At 38.5% G+C, this 18,193-nt stretch overlaps 1 protein-coding gene across 1 annotated transcript in view; it reads left to right on the top strand.

Moving 5' to 3' along the window:
• Positions 1–18,193, top strand: part of MACC1 (MET transcriptional regulator MACC1) — a 48,316-nt gene that overhangs the window by 24,946 nt on the left and 5,177 nt on the right. Inside the window, exons 2-4 of the mRNA XM_074815023.1 lie at positions 6,049–6,163; positions 8,231–10,269; positions 12,578–12,766. Coding sequence (XP_074671124.1) covers positions 6,049–6,163; positions 8,231–10,269; positions 12,578–12,766 — 2,343 coding nt within the window. The remainder of the gene's footprint in view (positions 1–6,048; positions 6,164–8,230; positions 10,270–12,577; positions 12,767–18,193) is intronic.

The following is an 18,193-nucleotide window of genomic DNA, read 5'->3' as shown; positions in this document are numbered from 1 at the left end:
CTGGCGTAGTGTCAGCCACATCACTTTGGTTTTTAGCCTGTAGAAAAAACATCCTACATATTTGCAACATATCCAGTTGATACAGGTGCTTAAAATCTGTTTTTAATGTTAATTACGATTATAATTTTAAGAGCCATGAGCAAATAAAACCTTCTCTGCAAGTGTGTTCCTTGGTGCGTTCTACTTGGCCCTGATGCTGTGAAGAAAGCACAGCTCTTGTAGGATTTTTGTTATCACATCACTGGACCAGATGAGACATTTTTTAAATGCTGAAAGTCAAGAGAGATTTCTCCCCTGCCTGTGATCAGCCCTTAAATTTAAAAGTAATTATTTCTGTGAAACATACAACTCGTAAGTGCCTGATTGTCAGTTCCTAATGAAGAACTACTTCACTACTTCACCTGGGTTTGATTGTCTGGAAACTGTATCATTTACTTGCTTTCTGGGTGGATAGTAGATGTGATATTTTCTATATATAACTGGAAGAGTGTTAAACGATAAGATGTTGCCAAAATGAAGTCTCTGGGACAGAGGAAGCCTCTTCTTTTTTTTTTTTTTTTTCTTGTGGTCATGCCCCTGTGACTCTGTGGCATACAAAGGATTTCTGTTTTTTAAGAAAAGAAATTTCCTTTATTATCCTTGAAGTTAGCTCTGAGATTGTAAATCATTCACTACTGTTAATGCTACTGCTACTTCAGTCCCCCACCACTGCTTCCTTTACAATAGTACAAAGTTGGATCCTTTCATTCATCAGTGACATCTTTACTTTCCATTTCCTGTTCTTTAAAAAGTTACTTAGTAACGTAAGTAGAAGGCAAAATATTTTTTCCTGAGGCCGAAGAGAAACCATGGAGTATTTCAGAGTGGTAGCTGAAACCCAAAAGACAACATCAAAACTTAACATTCTTGAGGCTTCTGGAAAGCAATATTCCCAAATGCAGAGTTTATAATTGAAAATAAATGCTCTAGCCCTTATGCTTACAACAAGTAATTTTAGAAGCATAGATGTGTGGGATGGAAGGAGGGATACTTGCCTTGTAGAGGGAGTCTATGGTATAGTCATTTTTGTTTGCATAGTGTTCCCCAACCAGTCTGTAAAGCAGTCAGTTCTGGGTCATGTAGAGCTGAGCAGAGGCTGTAAAACCCCACTTGTGAACTTGTGGAAATCTACTGAGAGGATGACCGACTAGCTGTACCCTTTAGTGCTAGCTCAGATGAAGTATTATGAGCAGGAATCACGTCAGTTACAAGCAGCAGTGTAGACATATGTTGGGTCTGCAGAAAGCTTAAAACCTGGGTTCAGGAAGGAGCGTGAATGGCTCTGCAGCACCCATGGGGTGATAAATCTTCAGAACTTTGAAAAATGTGGCAACTATTTAACAACAGAGTAAACTAGTAGATATATCAATTGAAAATGCTTTTCTATCATTTTAGGCAAAGTGCTAAGTAACAGGGTCATCCTAAAGCATTAAGATTGCTGCCAACTATTAGTAAAGTAGGTAATATAGGGTTGAGAGCTCATGAGGTTAAACATTAAAAGCCATTTCTGTCTCTGTTCAAAATGAGATACAGCTGCATTTTCTTGCTGCCTCACATGCACCAGGCTAAGAGAATAAGTCAAAGACTACAACTGAAGATTTTGTTTGCTATCCTGTGCTACCATTAGCTACAGTACCACAGTTCAGCCCTGTAATCAAAGATTGGTAAATTCAGGTCTGACTGCCTCTCACCAAACTCTGAGCTACGTAAAGCTGTTCCAGGCCACAAGTACTGAGGGACTGTTAAAATATGACCTATTACTGTAACTAATGTTTAGCTAGAAACATGTTAATCTGCTGAGAACAGGCAGTGTTTTAGATTTGATGGTGATGTGTAGTGCCTTCTGAAAACATCTCTCTTCTGCATAGTGCTTTCTCTTTAGAATTTCTTCTCTTTATTTAATAGAACTTAAATAATTCAGTATACTCAGTATTTGGTCAGATCAGGGACACTGTATTTAACATCCTGATGAATATACCTTGCTTGTTTTTCAGAAATAAACTTGTAAAGGAAGTCTAATAACCCAACCTATATAACTAGCAAGTCATTTTTCCCCATGACAGCTAAAAGTGAGCCCAAGGAATGAGGCACATCTCCATCTCCAGCTTGTGTTGCTTGTCCTGTCTTTGCAAATGCATAAATTTCATCCCCTGGATAAAAGCCATGAATCACTGTGAATAATGGTATGGCTGAGTAGCACTATCTGTGTAAGGGGCATGAAGGAGTCTGTGGGGAGACACTGCCACAGGAGAGCTTTGCTTTTAACACAACCTGCTTTTGAAGAAGGCTGAACGGGGTTAAGGTTGAATGAAAGGCAAATTGCTAGTGTTTTGCTCTGGGATGTCGATACTTTAAAAACACAAAGGAATGCATTCTCTCTCATTTTTGAGGGCAAAGGCAGTGGGGAAGTGTTTGCTTTTGGGCTTTTTTAATTTTCTTCCTTACCACTATTTTAAGCACAGCAGGACATGTTTTCTTTGGTAGAGAGATTGGAAAGAAAAAAAAAAAAGAGTGCACTTGGATTTTAAAAGATCTGGAAGAGATTTCTAGAGGCATCACATGCAGCAAAAATGCTGTTTGCAGCAAATCTGTCTCCTGACTTCTGTGAAACGGAACTTTCTACCTGAGACTTTTTTCTTCTAATGCATTTTTTTCCCCTCTGTAACAGTGCTGCAACGTGCCTGCCAGCAGCACTCTGGGTCCTGAGTCCCCTGCTCTTACGGGTCAAGCAATGCAGTCCAGGCTTGAACAGCAGATTGCAGCTGGCAAACTGTTTCTTGCCCTCATACAGAAAAATGCCACATCTCTCAGCAGTCACTCACATTCATTCACTGGTCACCTCCATAGCTGATGTCTTCCCAAGCTCTTCTTCACTCCCTGCTCACTTCACACTGTGAGCTGACATACCATCAGTTAAATAATTCTTTGCACCATTAAGCACTTGTCAGTTACATCTTTCTTACTCAGTAGCTACAGCAAATGAAAAGCTTATCTTCTGATTCTCCCTATACATAATTCCCTCCTTTTGCAGCAAAAGGATTTCATACCTTTCCCCTTTGCCACTGATCAGCATGGCTTTGTATCCCACATGCATTGATCTCTCTTCTCTTGCGGATGATCGTTCTTCTGGATTCGTCCAGATAAGTTCCTAATTAATAGGGCTGTCCTATCAAAAACTTCGTTTGGGATGCTATTTTATCACAGAATATACCCATGGAAAAGGGAGAGCATTAGATTTACTTATATTCCTAGTCTCATACAAAGGCACTGGGGATTTATGCACTCCCAGCACTAAGGCTAGAACACAGGAGAGACAGGACCAAACCCTGGTGTCAGATCATGCAATTGTTCAGGAGGCACACTGCCCAGTACCCGATGGTGTGTGTACAGCTTGTCCCCAGCATTTCCCACATCCCTTGACATGCTGACCAAAGGTGGTCATCTTTTTCCCAGGAATGTTTATATCTTCCCCCCTTCTCTCGTCCTCTTCTTGGCTGGCCTGAAGACATGCCTAAATCACAAGGGCTCCCTCATTGTGCTCTCATACCAAGGAATGCTTTTGGGGGTTGGGAGGCATGACTTATTTTTGAAAGCGGCTTTCCTTTTCAGTATATGCCTTTTTTGTCTTTGTGCCAGGCTAGTGTTGAAGGTTTTAAGGAGTTCCCAGAGGGAACTTTTAGGAAATGGTTTATTCTGTTTGCAGAAATTCTTAGCATTTATATAACTTCTATATGCAATCTTGTTGTCATGTCTCTGTCAATATGCTCCCACTGTGTAAAGAGATTGTTTCTCTCTCTCCCTCTCCCTTCTCCCTTTCCTATTTCAGCCCCTGTGCATCAGCTTGCACTCTTGTGCTCTTTCCTCATCTTTACTTACTGCCTCCCACTTTATACAGCTACTGAAATTGTGGGTTTTTTTAACTATTTAAAGAACTGTTCTTAGATTAATATGTCACTCAATAAGTCATCAGAAATTAGTGCTGGCAACAAATACACAGGTATTGTAAAAAGTAGACTTTCTTTTTGTATATTTATTAGAATTTTAGACTATGGATACCTTACACTGGTGATTAAACCTCCCCAATCGCTGAAGTAGAAGCCCAAGATAAAAATTTTGCATGTTTACACAGTGTGTTCAGTTTTTCAACATTTTGAGATGCAGCAGGAAAGCAAAACTTGTTTCCTTTGAGGCAATCAGTGCACATTATCAAAGATACTGTCTCTTATTAGAGATGGGAGGAACAGTGATATTTTTATACAGGTGTGGGATGTCAGATCTTTTAACTACAGTGTTGGAATTAAGTATGTGTTTTAGTTTCTGGATTGATTCTGGGGGGGCATTAATAGCAGAAGCCACAAAGTATTGGTCTTGGAGGCTAGCTTTCACTACCATCTGAAATCAGGACTCCTAAGTCCAACACCTGAGATTTCTGGTAACAGAGGAACCAGAAAGTCTGTCCAGTCCTCTAACAGCAGCACAGCTGGGTGGCTGTCAGGCTTAGCCTGACCTCAGCCTTGCATCCTGCCTGAGTGCAAATCAGCAGCTGAACAGATTGCCATTAGCTGAAGGCTCTTGTGGGAAGAACAAAAAGTACCAATTTACATTTGCAGTGGAAAAAAAGATGTCTTAAACCATTGCATTGTGCAATGTCAGATGACTTCCAGTTTCTATTCCGTAATGCTTTGATATAAGGTATGCTTCCTTTTTCCCATAACTCACCTACTAGAACTGTAACTGAAAATTCCTACTTCTTCCACCCACAGAAAAAACAGGCCCAATGTATCTTCCCCCCCCCCCCCCCCCCCCATTTTAAACATCATAAAATGAGATCTGCTTAGGCTGCAATATTTCAGATTCCTGAACAATTGTATCCTGTGAATGGACCCAAAAAAACACCTGGCTTTTTTACATTTTCTCTTCACTCCCCTCTTTTTTTTTGAGTGTGCATGTGTGTGTTTGTTTTGGTTTATTTTCTTTTCTTTTTAACCATATGTCTTAATGCATCTATTGCTTATCAGCATTTATACCCCACTACATATAGGATCAGTGAGAGGATTCTGGAAAATTCACTAAATGATCTCTTGGTTTATAGCACTAATTTAATGAGCTCTCCTGCAGAAAAAGATCTAGAGTATTTTATTTCCTTCAGGTTATGTTTCTGGGACACAGTAACTTCAGCATGTAAGATACCTGACATCCCTTTGAAGACCTGCAACTCCTCTTTCTGAGCAGCTGAAAAGAGCATTAAGCAATGGTACCTTGCCCCTCCTGCTCTGCCCTTGCGATAGGTTTGCTGTTGACTGTCTCTCTTTCAACCACAGGATCTGGTTTACAGCTTTTGTGTGGCACAGTCCACGTGCAAACTGCGTCAAAACCAAACAGAACTTCTTGTAGCCAGAACAAGGAAGAGAGACCTGAATGTCCTCTCTTGGGCTGTTGCTGTGCTGGTGTGGGCCCTAAGGAAGAGTACTTTAAGCCATTCTTGTACAGACTAAAAGGAAAATCTGACCTGATGTTTTCTCAGGGAAGAGCATAGGAAGAATAATGCAAAAAATGTTGGAAATACTTTATATTAATTGGCAAAGGAAGGAACAGATCTAGCTCTTACCCTTTAATGATTGTAGTCAAACTTGTCTGAAAACAGGAATTAGAATTTTTCTTTTTTAGAAAGTTTTTATTCAAGACCTTCTGAATGGAAGTTATTGTACAATTGGCTCAGTTCCAACTGCAAGACATTTAATTATGTGAGTTATTGGACTTCACTATGGTCTGGGGTACTGTATTGTCCTGCAACTGTAACATCTGGGGGTTTTGCTGCAAATTAGATAGTAAGACTCAAGATTGTGATGATCTTGGGCAGACTCCATAAATTTACTCATAAACCATAGCTTCACTTTTTTTTTTTTTATTTGTGCCACATCACAGGAGAAAAGTTCAATTATTCTTCAACATTTCCCTTTTTTCAAATTGCATACTTGCTGATGTTTTATATGTTTAACTGTTTCCTAGGAGGGAAACACTTCCAGTAGTGGAACAGATTCCCTAACCAGCGGAGAGATTCCACGGAGCAGGTCAGAGGGGACTTTGATTGATGTGGATGAGCGGACACCTTCAGCCAGCTACAGTATGTCTCCTCTGCTGTTTTCTATACTAAGGCTCTCCACCTACAGTCTTTATTTCTGCAAAACTCTCAATAGTGTCAAGAGCTATAGTTACTCTGTAAACCCCTGTACACCATTTATTTTTACTTATTTTCTTATTGTTTGTGTTTCACACTACTCAGGCCATCATAGATGTCCCTGGAGTCAGAACACAAGGGGTTGTCACAAGGTGCCTTAGGAGAAACTTGCAGAGAGAAGCCCTCTGTCCCTTGCCATAGCAAATGTGGGTCAGGCAGGTTGGAAGAACTGGAATCATTAACCTTACATGAATAAATACTACTGAATGTTTACTGCGTGCTGAGATGGGCAAGAGAAGAGACAAACTACATTAGCAGATGTGAGTAACAGTGAGCCTGGCGCTTGCTGTGTGAGTTGCAGAGCAGGAATTATTTCCTTGTTAATCTCCAGCACCCCAGTAATATGTGCTGTTACCTTGGCATGAGAAAGTGTCCAGCCTAATGGTTCAGGCTCTGCCAGAGTTTTCTGCTCAGACTCTTCCTGTAGAAACATGAGGAAAAAACCAAACAAAACCCCTGATATTCCTTTTGGGATTAATTAATTTATTTTTTAATAGATGATAATGATCTGACTGTCATAGTGTCACAGTGCAAGGAAAGCTTCTGGCCTGTGGGCAAAAACAAAAGGACTTTTCAGCTGGAGCTTGAGCAGCCCAGCCCCATCTGGTGGCTCTGACCAAGGCTGGGTGGCTGAGGGGGAGGGGACTGCCCTGGGCTCACTCCCCTCAGCAGGTCATCTGGAAGGCTCTTGTCAAGGCAATGCTAGAGCCTTGCAGATGGGCAGCTGGGAAGCAGGTAAATTCCACTTTGGTTCTTCCAAACTGGGATTTTTCTGGAACTGTGGAAAAACTTCATGGTTTTAGCTTTTTGTCACATTTCATGACAAACGAAACAAAAAGAAAAGTGGTAACAATTAATTTTTTTTTTTTTTTTTGTGGCTGCATGCACTGTCATTCTTACAACTGATCAATAATTAGTAACCCTGGAGATGGAAGGTACCATGGAAAGTGTAATAATGAAGGATATAGATATGCTGAAAGAATGGAAATGCTGAATCTTCCTTCTAAAGTTACACTTCTTTACAAGGGTGTACAATGAAGGATGATGTAACCTCTGCATATAGAAAAATAATGGCAAACAAGTAATAGAAACCCTTAGCACAAAAAGTTGCAGATACTCTATTCGTTGCAAGAAGTGTGAGTCTTAATCAACCTATAAAACAGCTTCTGTGAACAGTTATTAATATAAAATATAAGGACATCTTGTCTTCAGAACAAGTAGACATTACTGTTAATAATGAGTATTTTTATTAAAAAGCATATTTAAATATCACTTATACACCCCTATTTGTCTATTTAAGTGCAATCTCAGAAAAATTAGTAGCCACAAAAACATTTCTCTCCAAATTTCAAATTGTGCAAGACCTCATAAATTATACAAATGAACTTTTTAAATGGAAAGCTAGTATAAGAAATTCCACACACAAGTAGATAAATTGTAAAAGAGTGCTGTTATCAATTAAATGCATGTGCAATAGCATGAAAAGGAATCTTTAATAAGACATTTATCTGTACTGTCTACAGTGTTTGAAAAATGAAACTAGTTGTTTAATCTTTGCAGTGAGTTAGACACAAAGGAAAGAAATCCATGGCATTTTGTAAGAGGCCAAAGATTACTGGAATATCAGGGTTTAAATCTTACAGGATCTTGGCATACTCAATGCCAATTAGTTGTCATATGAGTTGATACAATCAGCACCTTGCAGAGTACACTTTATATCCCTCAGTACTAATTTGTTAGCACTCTTTCTATTAACAAAGATTCGTAATGCTACTTAGAAATCAATATTGGTACTCTTTCAAAACCTGAAGGAGAAATATACAAATGAACTATATGTATTTTAGGAGGATAGATTTAGTCACCTGTTAGCTTAACAGACTACCAGTTGGAAATGAATGGAATGTCTCAAGTCTCTGTGTTTTAGGAAATGCTTCTGTTTTTTCTTTTAAACAGATGTCAAGGAAAGTAAACTGGGTTTGGATATTGACTGGTCTGATGTATTCAAACATGCCCATGCTGCTTCCAGGACTAATCCTTTCTGGAATGAACTGTCAGCCTCCAACCCTTTCGTACATGACATAGCTGCTTCAAATAGAAATGAAAATAATAGATACCTTTCAATCTTAAAAGAAAAACCACATTTGTTCTCTAAAGTTTCTAGCAACAGGGATTCTCTGGCTTCCTCAGGTGATGAGCTAGATATTGATTGTCTTCTAAGAAAGACTTCATCAAGAAGATCTGGACGATCCAAGAGTGTCTCTGACTTCCTGGACATTGTTGATAACCAAAGATTACATCCTCGCAAGACAACACCTCAAAAAACTATAGTTTCAGACATGACATGGCTTCAAAATGACCGCGAAGCCTATAAGATGGCTTGGTTGAGTCACCGGCAACTCACTCGATCTTGTCTAGATTTAGAAGCCATGAGCCATAGCCCTGGATGGGCACAAACGCAAGCTACAGACATTCATGTTGTTTGTAAACTGAATTATGAAGGGGGTTCAGTACAGCTACCTGACTCAGATATCAACATTCATGTCCCTGTGGGTCATGTACTACCTGGGGAATTCCAAGAAGTTGGTTTAAAGGCTATCCTTAATCCTCCATCATCGTTTAACAATGAGCTGTCTAGCACCATAAGTCCTCTGATAGAACTTACGCTCAGCAACCTCAACACGAGGGAAGCCATTTTCCTAGAGGTGAAAGTTGCGGCTAAAGTGAAGAATGATCCACTTAGTCAAGTTATGAGTGATATTGTGTGTTTTTATAGTTTCAATAAAGAAGGGCCTTTTAAGAAGCTAGAAAATTGCTACACTTATCAAGATACTATACAAGTGAAGCTAACGGACCTCAGTCACGTGATGTATGCAGTGATTGCTGTACAAGCTAACAAAATCCAGCCTCCAGCAACTAATGTCTGGGATTATGTTCATAGAATGGTCTCAGTTGGAATTTATGGCCCCAAGTATATTCATCCATCTTTTACAGCAGTTTTTACAGTCTTTGGTCATAACTACATTCCAGGAAAACTCACAATTTGTGATATAAAAAAGGGGGGGAAAAATATGCCTCCCGTTGTGTTTCAGCTGTGGGGAAAACATACATTTCTGCTTGAAAAGCCACAAGATCTAAACATTTCTTTGGTATCCTGTGATCCAGATTTTGAAGTGAAGATGGAAGACCAAAGCAAAAATATTAAAGAGGAGGATCTGAAAACTGGTGAAATGGTCCGCCAACAATTCCTGTTTTCCATGCTTGGATGTAGGGAGATGCATTTCTTTGTTTTCCTTGTTCAGATTAAAGTCTTAAAAAGTAGCCAAGTAACACAGTTCCATGTTACAACTCCTGATCCTGCTCCAAAATTATGTGGAATTATCAGTAGGCCAAAGCGCTTACAAAACCGCAAAGAAATCAAGTCTGCACCTTTGCTTTTAATACCAACAGTTAAATATCCAAAGTTTCAAGATAAAACTTTGAGTGTTAATACTTACGGAGTGGCTTTGAAAACTGTGTTACGTCAAAATAAGATTGACTATTTGCTAGAATATTTTAAAGGGGACACAATAGCACTTCTTGGTGAAGATAAAGTAAAAGCCATTGGACAAACTAAAATAAAAGAGTGGTATGTAGGCATTCTCAGAAAAAAGATTGGTCTTGTACATTGCAAAAACATAAAAGTGATTTCCAAAGAACAAGCTATGGACACCGCTGACAGTGAACTAACAACCAGGAATCTTGCTGAACAAATTGCATTGCCATTCAAAAAACTGACTTACATCTACTCGGTAGTTCTGTCTACAGTATCAGAGAGTGTTTGTGACTGGAGAGCTTTGGCTGAGGTGCTAGGATATTCACATATGTCTTTGGATGACTTTAATGAGGCACACATTGATAAAGAATCAGAGAGAGTTGCGCACGTTGTGAAGAGGATGAAGGAAGACTGCCATGCTAACAAAAAAAAAAGGCTATTTCTTTATGAGCTCATTGTTGTAAGTATTGCATGATCTAACTTGGTTATTGGGAATGCATTGCCAAGAAACTACTGAATAGTAATGTGTGAATAAGAAAACATGGTCCTGCACCCTGTGGGAATCGTTACAAACCTGAATATATAACGAAAACTGTAGACATCTATAAATGGAAAATACATCCAGACTCTCATGAAGAATAATACTTTGATGAATTAATTCTAAACAGTGTTCTGTAAATGTTCCAAGAGCCTTCTCATTTATTAGGTTGACTCAGTTGACTGGTTTTTTTTGTTTTCACACAGCCATGACTGAAATAGTTTTGTCTTCTGTCATGCAAGTCATCATGGTAAATTGCATTCATATTCCCGTTGTGAAGTATTTAGTGACCTTATAGTGTGGAAACTCAATTATTTATATGTATTTGTGTACCCTAAGGTGCATGTCTAAGTTAGCTTGATATGTTTAAAGTAAGGAAATCCTGACCCACATGTTGAAGACAAGAGCTTCTATCCACACATGACAACTTCACAGTCAATATTGTTGAGACCCAAGGACAATCTTGCAAGTATTTCAGTATATAATTTCATAGGCATCATTTGTAAGTCACTGGACAACTTCTAAGTGATTCAATACTGCTACATGTGAATCAAAAGTGGGTTTATTCTAAACGCTTCCAGGTAATAGGTTGCATTGTTAACCATCTTAATTTAGTTATGGATCTGTGCGCAAATGAATTTGGAATTAATGATTACTCAGTGGTGTCTGTGACTCTGACTGAAAAGTCTACCAGCTCATTTAGGGACAGAAGAGAATTAAATTTCTGATATGAAAATAAAGTATTATAAAAATGGGTGTATAAAAATTCACATTGTAACCTTTCATCTAAAGCCTTTTGACTATACTGAATTGTAAACCTTAACAGGATTTACTTCTCAGAACTTGTCTATCCCCTTTGAAGTGCTGACAGCAATTTCATCAGGATTCAGAAATTTTTGGTAGCAGTGGCCACTTCCAGCCCTTAAGACAGCATTAAACTGTATGGAATAAAACTGAGCAAGTATGAAGTACAGTTTAGTCTGCCACGTCTCTGTACAAAAAGGGGAGGGGGGAGTTAAAGTAAAAATGACCCAAACTTTTAATTGAATACAGTGAAACAGAGTTCATTACAGAATAGGCAAAAGGTGGGGCATAATTAGATTAACAAGATGTCCCATTTTGTTGAGATGTATATGATTTTGAGCTATGAAGTGCCAATGCAGGTCGCTGTCTTTGTAAATATAGACTTAAAGCTAGATATCACCCATGTCACTTTTGGGTAGAATTTACGGGTTTTTTCTTTTAATTAATCTCCTATTTTTATGTTAATAGGGTTCTTGATTATCAGAGCAAAGGCAAACCAAACAACTTTGTCTCCAGTTTACCAAAGTATAGGAGGATTTGGTACTGTACACTATAGTCCATTTCTCACTACTGTGCCTATGAAAAGTTCTACTGTTTGCAATGAGGATTTTTATGGAAAAATGTTTTACAATTAAATCACACTAATGTCTGATTTCTGCAGAAATGCTTGATATTTTATTAAAAATCAGTACCTAAAAACCAAGGAAAACATGGATTTTGTTCTTGATCTTTCACTGGAAAAGTCAACATTTTCAGTGGAACATTTTGCTGTTAATTTGAGGAGAAGAAAAAAACAACACCTATTTTTCTCATTAGCTCTTATCCAAACAAACGAAGGAGAAAGCAACATACTTACATTTCAGGGTTTCACTCCTGGAACCATTTTAATTTGTTTGTTATTAAAAGCTCATTTGGCATGGGGAAGGGAAGAGTTTTATGCTTGCATTTCTGCTTAATGGTCAGCAAACTATCAGTTCTGTGGGAGGAGTAAATCAAAAGGTGCTGGCCAGTGTAATCAATGATTTTCCAGAAAAGCAGTAGACAAATGACCACACCTTAGTATAATAGTGCTCTAACTTAATTTTTAAGTTTAATGTCATACTTTTAAGAAGCTAAATTTGATGTCCCAAATATTTTTGTTGGAGAAGCATATTTTTTCTTCAGGATCTGTAAGCTTGGCAGGATCGATTTGACATTGGAATGCTGAAGCAGCTGAATGCCAGCTTAATTTTTCCTTAAGCTCGTGGGCAGTTTTCCTGTGAAACTGTTGGCAATACCTTTTTGTAGGGAAAAAAGTTACATATTTGTAAGAACACAGACAAAAAGCCTTCCTGTCTGCTTAGAAATGCAGACTAGTGCTATAAAAACAAATGATAATGCTCTGTAATTACTGGTGAAGGAACACTAATGAAAATTATTGTTGCAGGCGCTTTTGAAAATAGATTGCCAGGGTTTAGTGGCACGTCTTACCCAGGACACCATCATTTTGACTTCAGCTGTCAAGCTTGGCAAATACTGGCGGGAGCTTGCAGAGAAGCTAGCCCGACTCACAAAGCAGCAAATTGAGGCTTATGAAATACCTCACCAAGGAAAAAATGGAGCAGTAGCTCTGGAGGTAAGGCTCTGGTATAACGGTATGTGAATACTGGCTCCTCTGCACAAACACAGCCAGGGATGCTTCTTCCTTGCTTTGTATGCTTCTTCACTTTTGCTGTTTGGCCTCCTTATTTCATTTGTCAGCCCTTCAAATTCTCACCAGCTTTTGTTTGCAGTTATCTAGATGTTCCTTTGAGGCCAGTTGTTCAGTGTTATTGTGCCAAATTAATTTGCTGCGGAGGTCCTGGTCTCTGTCTTGAGTTTCAGCTCTTTACTCTCACTTCAAGGGCTGCTTCAGCCCCTTCTTTTTGTCCTGTCCACTTGTTAATCTTACTCATTCCTCTGCCCATCTCTTTCATAACTGCTGTTATTTTAGACACGGGGAGGATGACTGACCATTCAGTCCTTGCAAGAGCCACTTCAAATCACCTTCAGCACAGCTTTTGCTCTTTCCGCTGAAAGAAAGCTTACCTCCACCACTAACACTTTTCTCTTCTGCGCCTGTGTCAGATTTGTCATCATTTGTCTTAAGTGGCATGACAAGAGTTTGGAAGCTCTGACACCAATTCTACCTCTTTCTTATTGTATGAACATGACAAATCCATGTTTTAATTTCATAGTTTGTCATGATATTTATCCTCCTTTGTAAAGCACTCTGCTTATGCATAAGTACTGAGTTCTAAATAAAGGTCAAATTGTCCCCTCACATGTGTTTTAGTGTGTACGCATCTGAGGAGTAATTTAGGTACCTAATTAAATCTCTAGTGCCATTTGAGGTGCCCAGAGGTACCCATGGTACCCATGGCATCCATGCAATGTCATATGTGTCACAAGACTTAGGGTGGGCCCTCGTCCATGCCTCTGAGCTCCTGGCACACCTTTGCCTGGGCAGCCAAGTTGCTTCCTGTGTTTCTCAGCTCTTAACACCAAAGCATGCAGTAGAACCACTGTTCCCCACAGAGTTATGTGCCAATGACTTCTAGGTCCCAGGCTGGATTTTACCCTGAGCATCCTCTTTTATGATGCTCAGGCTGACCTTTCTGCCTTGAGTGCTTACATTCAGGCTCGACTCTCCCTCTGCCTTTATTATCTATCCCCTGTTTATTTCAGGTAATGCACATGGTCCAGCTTGAATTCCTCCCCTCTCACCTCTCAGTACCAAAGGAATTTTTATTTCCCATTCAGAAGTTCACAACTACTCAAGATAAATTTTTTCTTCCTTTTTCTTTCCCTGTAGCTGATTCTTCCTGTTCCCTGCCAAACGCATCCTTCATTCCACAGTCTGAATCCAGGGAGTCTTTCACCTCAGTTTTATCTCCCTGGTGATGACTCTCAGGAGATTTCTGCTCTAATTGTGAACTACCACCTCTTACTCTCTTTGAATGCTATCCCCTCCCCCCTGCCCTGATCAATATTTGACCAAAACTCCACACATTCACTTACAAAGTTCTGAACTTTCCTGCAAAATTATCTCTATCATTGCTGTTTGCAAACACTCCCTCTTCCTCTGATCTTGCTTTTCTCTTTGAGATATTTTGTGGGGTTTTTTGAGTTGTTCTGGATACATTACTTGTGCCTGGATGCACCTTCCTCCTTAAATCTTTTTCTCATAAAACTCTAAGCTCTACCAATCCGTGTTATACTACTCTCTTTTCAGTGAAAAAAAATCACCCTGTTATTGGCTCTGGTTTTGCGCTAGCTTATTCTAAAATACTAAAATCAAACAGAATGTGAGTGCTTGTAATTTCTGGTTTTTATTTTCCCTCTTATGTAGTGCTTTGTCTAACTTCCTAGACTTTTGTTTTACTTACTAAGCTTTCTGTGTTTGTCTGACAAAACCCCAGCTTTCTACAGAAGGAATTATAAACCTAATTATACCTGAACAATGTGCAACTCTACTGGTCTCCATGGTATTTGGAAATGTTTTCTCCTTAGCTAACAGACAGCAGAACCAAAACAGTCTTAAGCTCTTTTTCCTGTACCATACCTATTTATTTTTATATTAAAAAAATATATAAAAAAGTATATTTGTTGTGTTTTAAATGGGTGTCTATTTCCATGTAATCCATCTTCTGCCTCATACACCTTATTTTTTTACTTTCCAGTGTTTTTTACATTATTTTTATGATAAACCACCTACAAGATTCTCCGCCTTTCAGTTACAGTGTCTGCTGCGAGAAGACAGTACAGTCAAATTCATCATAAAAGCCAATAATAAAGCATGTTCTACTTTTTAAGAGAATATTCAACACGCAAAGAAAGATCAAAATTCTGCTTTATTTTTATGTTGTTTCTCAAGTCTTAGGATGGTCCTATGGGAAATTTACTGGTTTAGTGTGAGTCTTATAACAGTGCTTGTCAACACAGGTGTGAATTCAAAGCACACCAGGATTCTCACACTGGTATCTCACGTGAACACTCAGCATCCTCACTGTCCTGTGAATCTAACCTTAAATTTCAGTACTTTCTACTGAATTTCAGTGCTTCCTTCTGACCTTTGAACTTCTTGCTGCTCTGGTGAGTTGAACCTCTACATACAGAAAACAATATTCTGTTTATAAATTTTTGTGTGTGTTGTTCAGCAGGGATGCAAAACGAATGTAGTTAATGCAGTGTAAATTCATGACTGTGTGGAGATGCCCCCAGCATTGCTGCAAGGTTAGCATTAGTCTGACTAATTTCAGAATGATTGCTGATGATCACATTTACTTAGCAGGCATAAAAGAACTCTGATTAAAACCATTTTATCCCAGCCTGGAATTTTCTGATGGAAAAACTTTCACATGGATAGTAGTTGCTGGTGTGAAAACAGAAAACCAAGAAAAGATGGGGGGTAATAGGTTTTGACTAATTATTGATTATCTGAAAACATTAACCAATTCGTTACCCATCAAGGACTGTTCTACTGTCAAGAGGATTGACTGATTGAAAAATGTTTCTGCTTTTAAACTTAATATTTTTCTTAGTGGGAGAAATATTCTCCCAGATGATCACAGAGACAACCTGAGGTACATACAATTGGTGCCTAGATTCTGAAGTGCTTTTCATCAGTAAATTCCAAATCACTTTACAGAGGATGTAGGTATCATTATTACCTACTCAGCAGAGGCAATGGGAGCAGAGGGAAAACTCATGCACACAGCTGAGATGAGACTTGCCCAGGATGTTGCAGTGATTTAATATTTTGCCTGAAAATCTGCTTTGATATAATTCAGGAATGTCAAATACGATTCAATTCACCCATTGCATTAGAGTATGTGGATATGGAGAAAGGCCTTCCTTAGAAGCCTGGTTTGCAGTGTTAGTTCAGTGCGCTGAGTGTGTAGGTTATTGCTGAGTTAATCATGCATCACTGATGACCAGTTTATAAAGCTTTTGATCCCCCTTCCCCCCCTTTTTTTTCTTTTGTCCCAGGAAAAAAAAAAAACAGCGTGACAGAGTAGAGGAAAACAGGGTTTGTATTTTAGGCATATTTCAGCCAGTTCTCTGATTGCACAGTGTCAGACTGACCTTCAGCATAAATCAAAGCATAGCATCTTTTCATACTCACTGTCTTTTCCCGTTCTAGTGAAGACAGAAGGCTGTACCCCAATTCTTCAAATATCTTGGTCTAACAGCAATATAAGGAAAGGAAGCAGGAGACAGAGAAAAGGCATAGCCAGCAGCAGAATATCAAGAAATCCCAGCTTCTCTTTTGGCTACCTTGGTTATCAAGCTAAAATTAGGAATAGAGAAACTTTTGGTCTCAGCATAAATACAACAGTAGACAACTGCTTTAGTTCATTAAAATTTGTAATACCTAGGCTTTACAGTAGTACATTAAAAACTTCTTTTGCAACATAGCCTGTCTAATAAAAGGAAAGAATTCAGCACTCTCCTTCCCACCTACCACCAAGTTACTTTTCTTTCCTCCTTTTGTAACCTTAATGTTATGATTTAAGACAGACTTGCTTAAAGCGAGAAGTAGGCACCATTTGTTATGGGTAAATGATGATACCCTTCCCTGCTGTAGACCTGAAATGAGAAACTTCACTGAAAACACAGGCACTTTTTTAATGACTTAAACTGAAGGCAGAAGCCAGGCTAGTCAGACTGTGAGAGACACTACTGAGAATATGAGTTTGGTGGGTTTTGCCATTTGAATATGGGGGAGAAAGGCAGCAGAAGTTGAGGGAGATGTTTACAGAAACTATGATAGAATAAATCTTGGGGTAAGTTGAAGTTCTTAGCCCAAATATGGAGAAAAGCTCAGAATTATGAGGAAAGAAATTCTGCTACTCAGTTCCTAAAGGGATCAAGTAAATAAAGCTTAAATCAAGGAAATAGAGCTTTATGGTGTGTATTATTTGTAAATTAATAGGATTATATTGAGGAAATAACCAATTTCCTCCTGAATTATGCTTTGGAACCATGAAAACTGCTTTTCCACTAAAAGAAAAAGTTGTTAAAAAAATCTGGACTTCCTGATCACTTCTGTGTATATATATAAAAATGTGTATGTAGCAGTCCATATGCTTTTATTACTATGCATAAGTATGTTTCTGTTAAAACAACAAATGCCAGAAGCATTTAGGAAAGTGGTGGGTTTCTTTGTGGCTTTGTTTAGCATCCCTGCAATTGCTAACTCAATTGCTGTTTGCGAAACCTTTATTGCCAATGAGGTGTGGGAAACTAGGAAGTGGATAACCCAGGTTAAATTTGGAAAAGCAGCAGCTGGGAAAACAATCTGTTTGTAAACTGAGAAAACTTCCTCTGGACATCAGCACTTTGAAAGATATAAGTTCAGCTTTGTATCTGAATTATGCTGTCATACTTTAATTAATGTCACTAGACCAATGACAAATTACACCTGCTAAGGATGTATTTGTTTGGCATAAAATAAACACGCCGTAGTTTGAAATAAGGAGCACTGGTAACCTATATTTTAATTTCTTTTGCTTTTTGCAGGACACTTTTTAAATTGCATGTCCTGATTTTAAAAATTTAATTATAAAAGCTTTTGGCTCTCCTGCTTTTGGAGTGTTTGGGTTTATTTTCTTTTTTTAAACAGATATTTTATAGATTTTATATCTTCCTGCTGCTGTTACCAGAAAATATTTTTGTAAAGATAAGAAGCATGTTTAAAAGTTCCAGGCTAAGTAGAAGGACAGTAGGATGTTGATTGATGAGACAAACGGAGTCATTAACCATCAAAAGCACAGCCAAACTCCAAATAGGGAAACTGCCATGGGGCGTATGCATTGCAAAAATGATGAAGGGGAAAAGTGTTTTCCTTCCACCCCTTTTCTTTGAATTATACTTTCAGACAGGGATGTATTTTGACTTAGTGATAATCATATGAATGAAGAATTTATCTTTCCATTATTTACCCCTCTAAGAATCTGAGAATTTCATATAAATGAAGTACATAAGGTTACTGGAGTTTTTTATATCAACATGCATGGCT

The sequence above is a fragment of the Strix aluco genome, chromosome 1 (genome assembly GCF_031877795.1).
Source record: "Strix aluco isolate bStrAlu1 chromosome 1, bStrAlu1.hap1, whole genome shotgun sequence".
NCBI classification, from domain to species: domain Eukaryota; kingdom Metazoa; phylum Chordata; class Aves; order Strigiformes; family Strigidae; genus Strix; species Strix aluco.
Note: the sequence above shows the minus strand (reverse complement) of the source record. Positions and strands in the feature narration are given on the sequence as shown.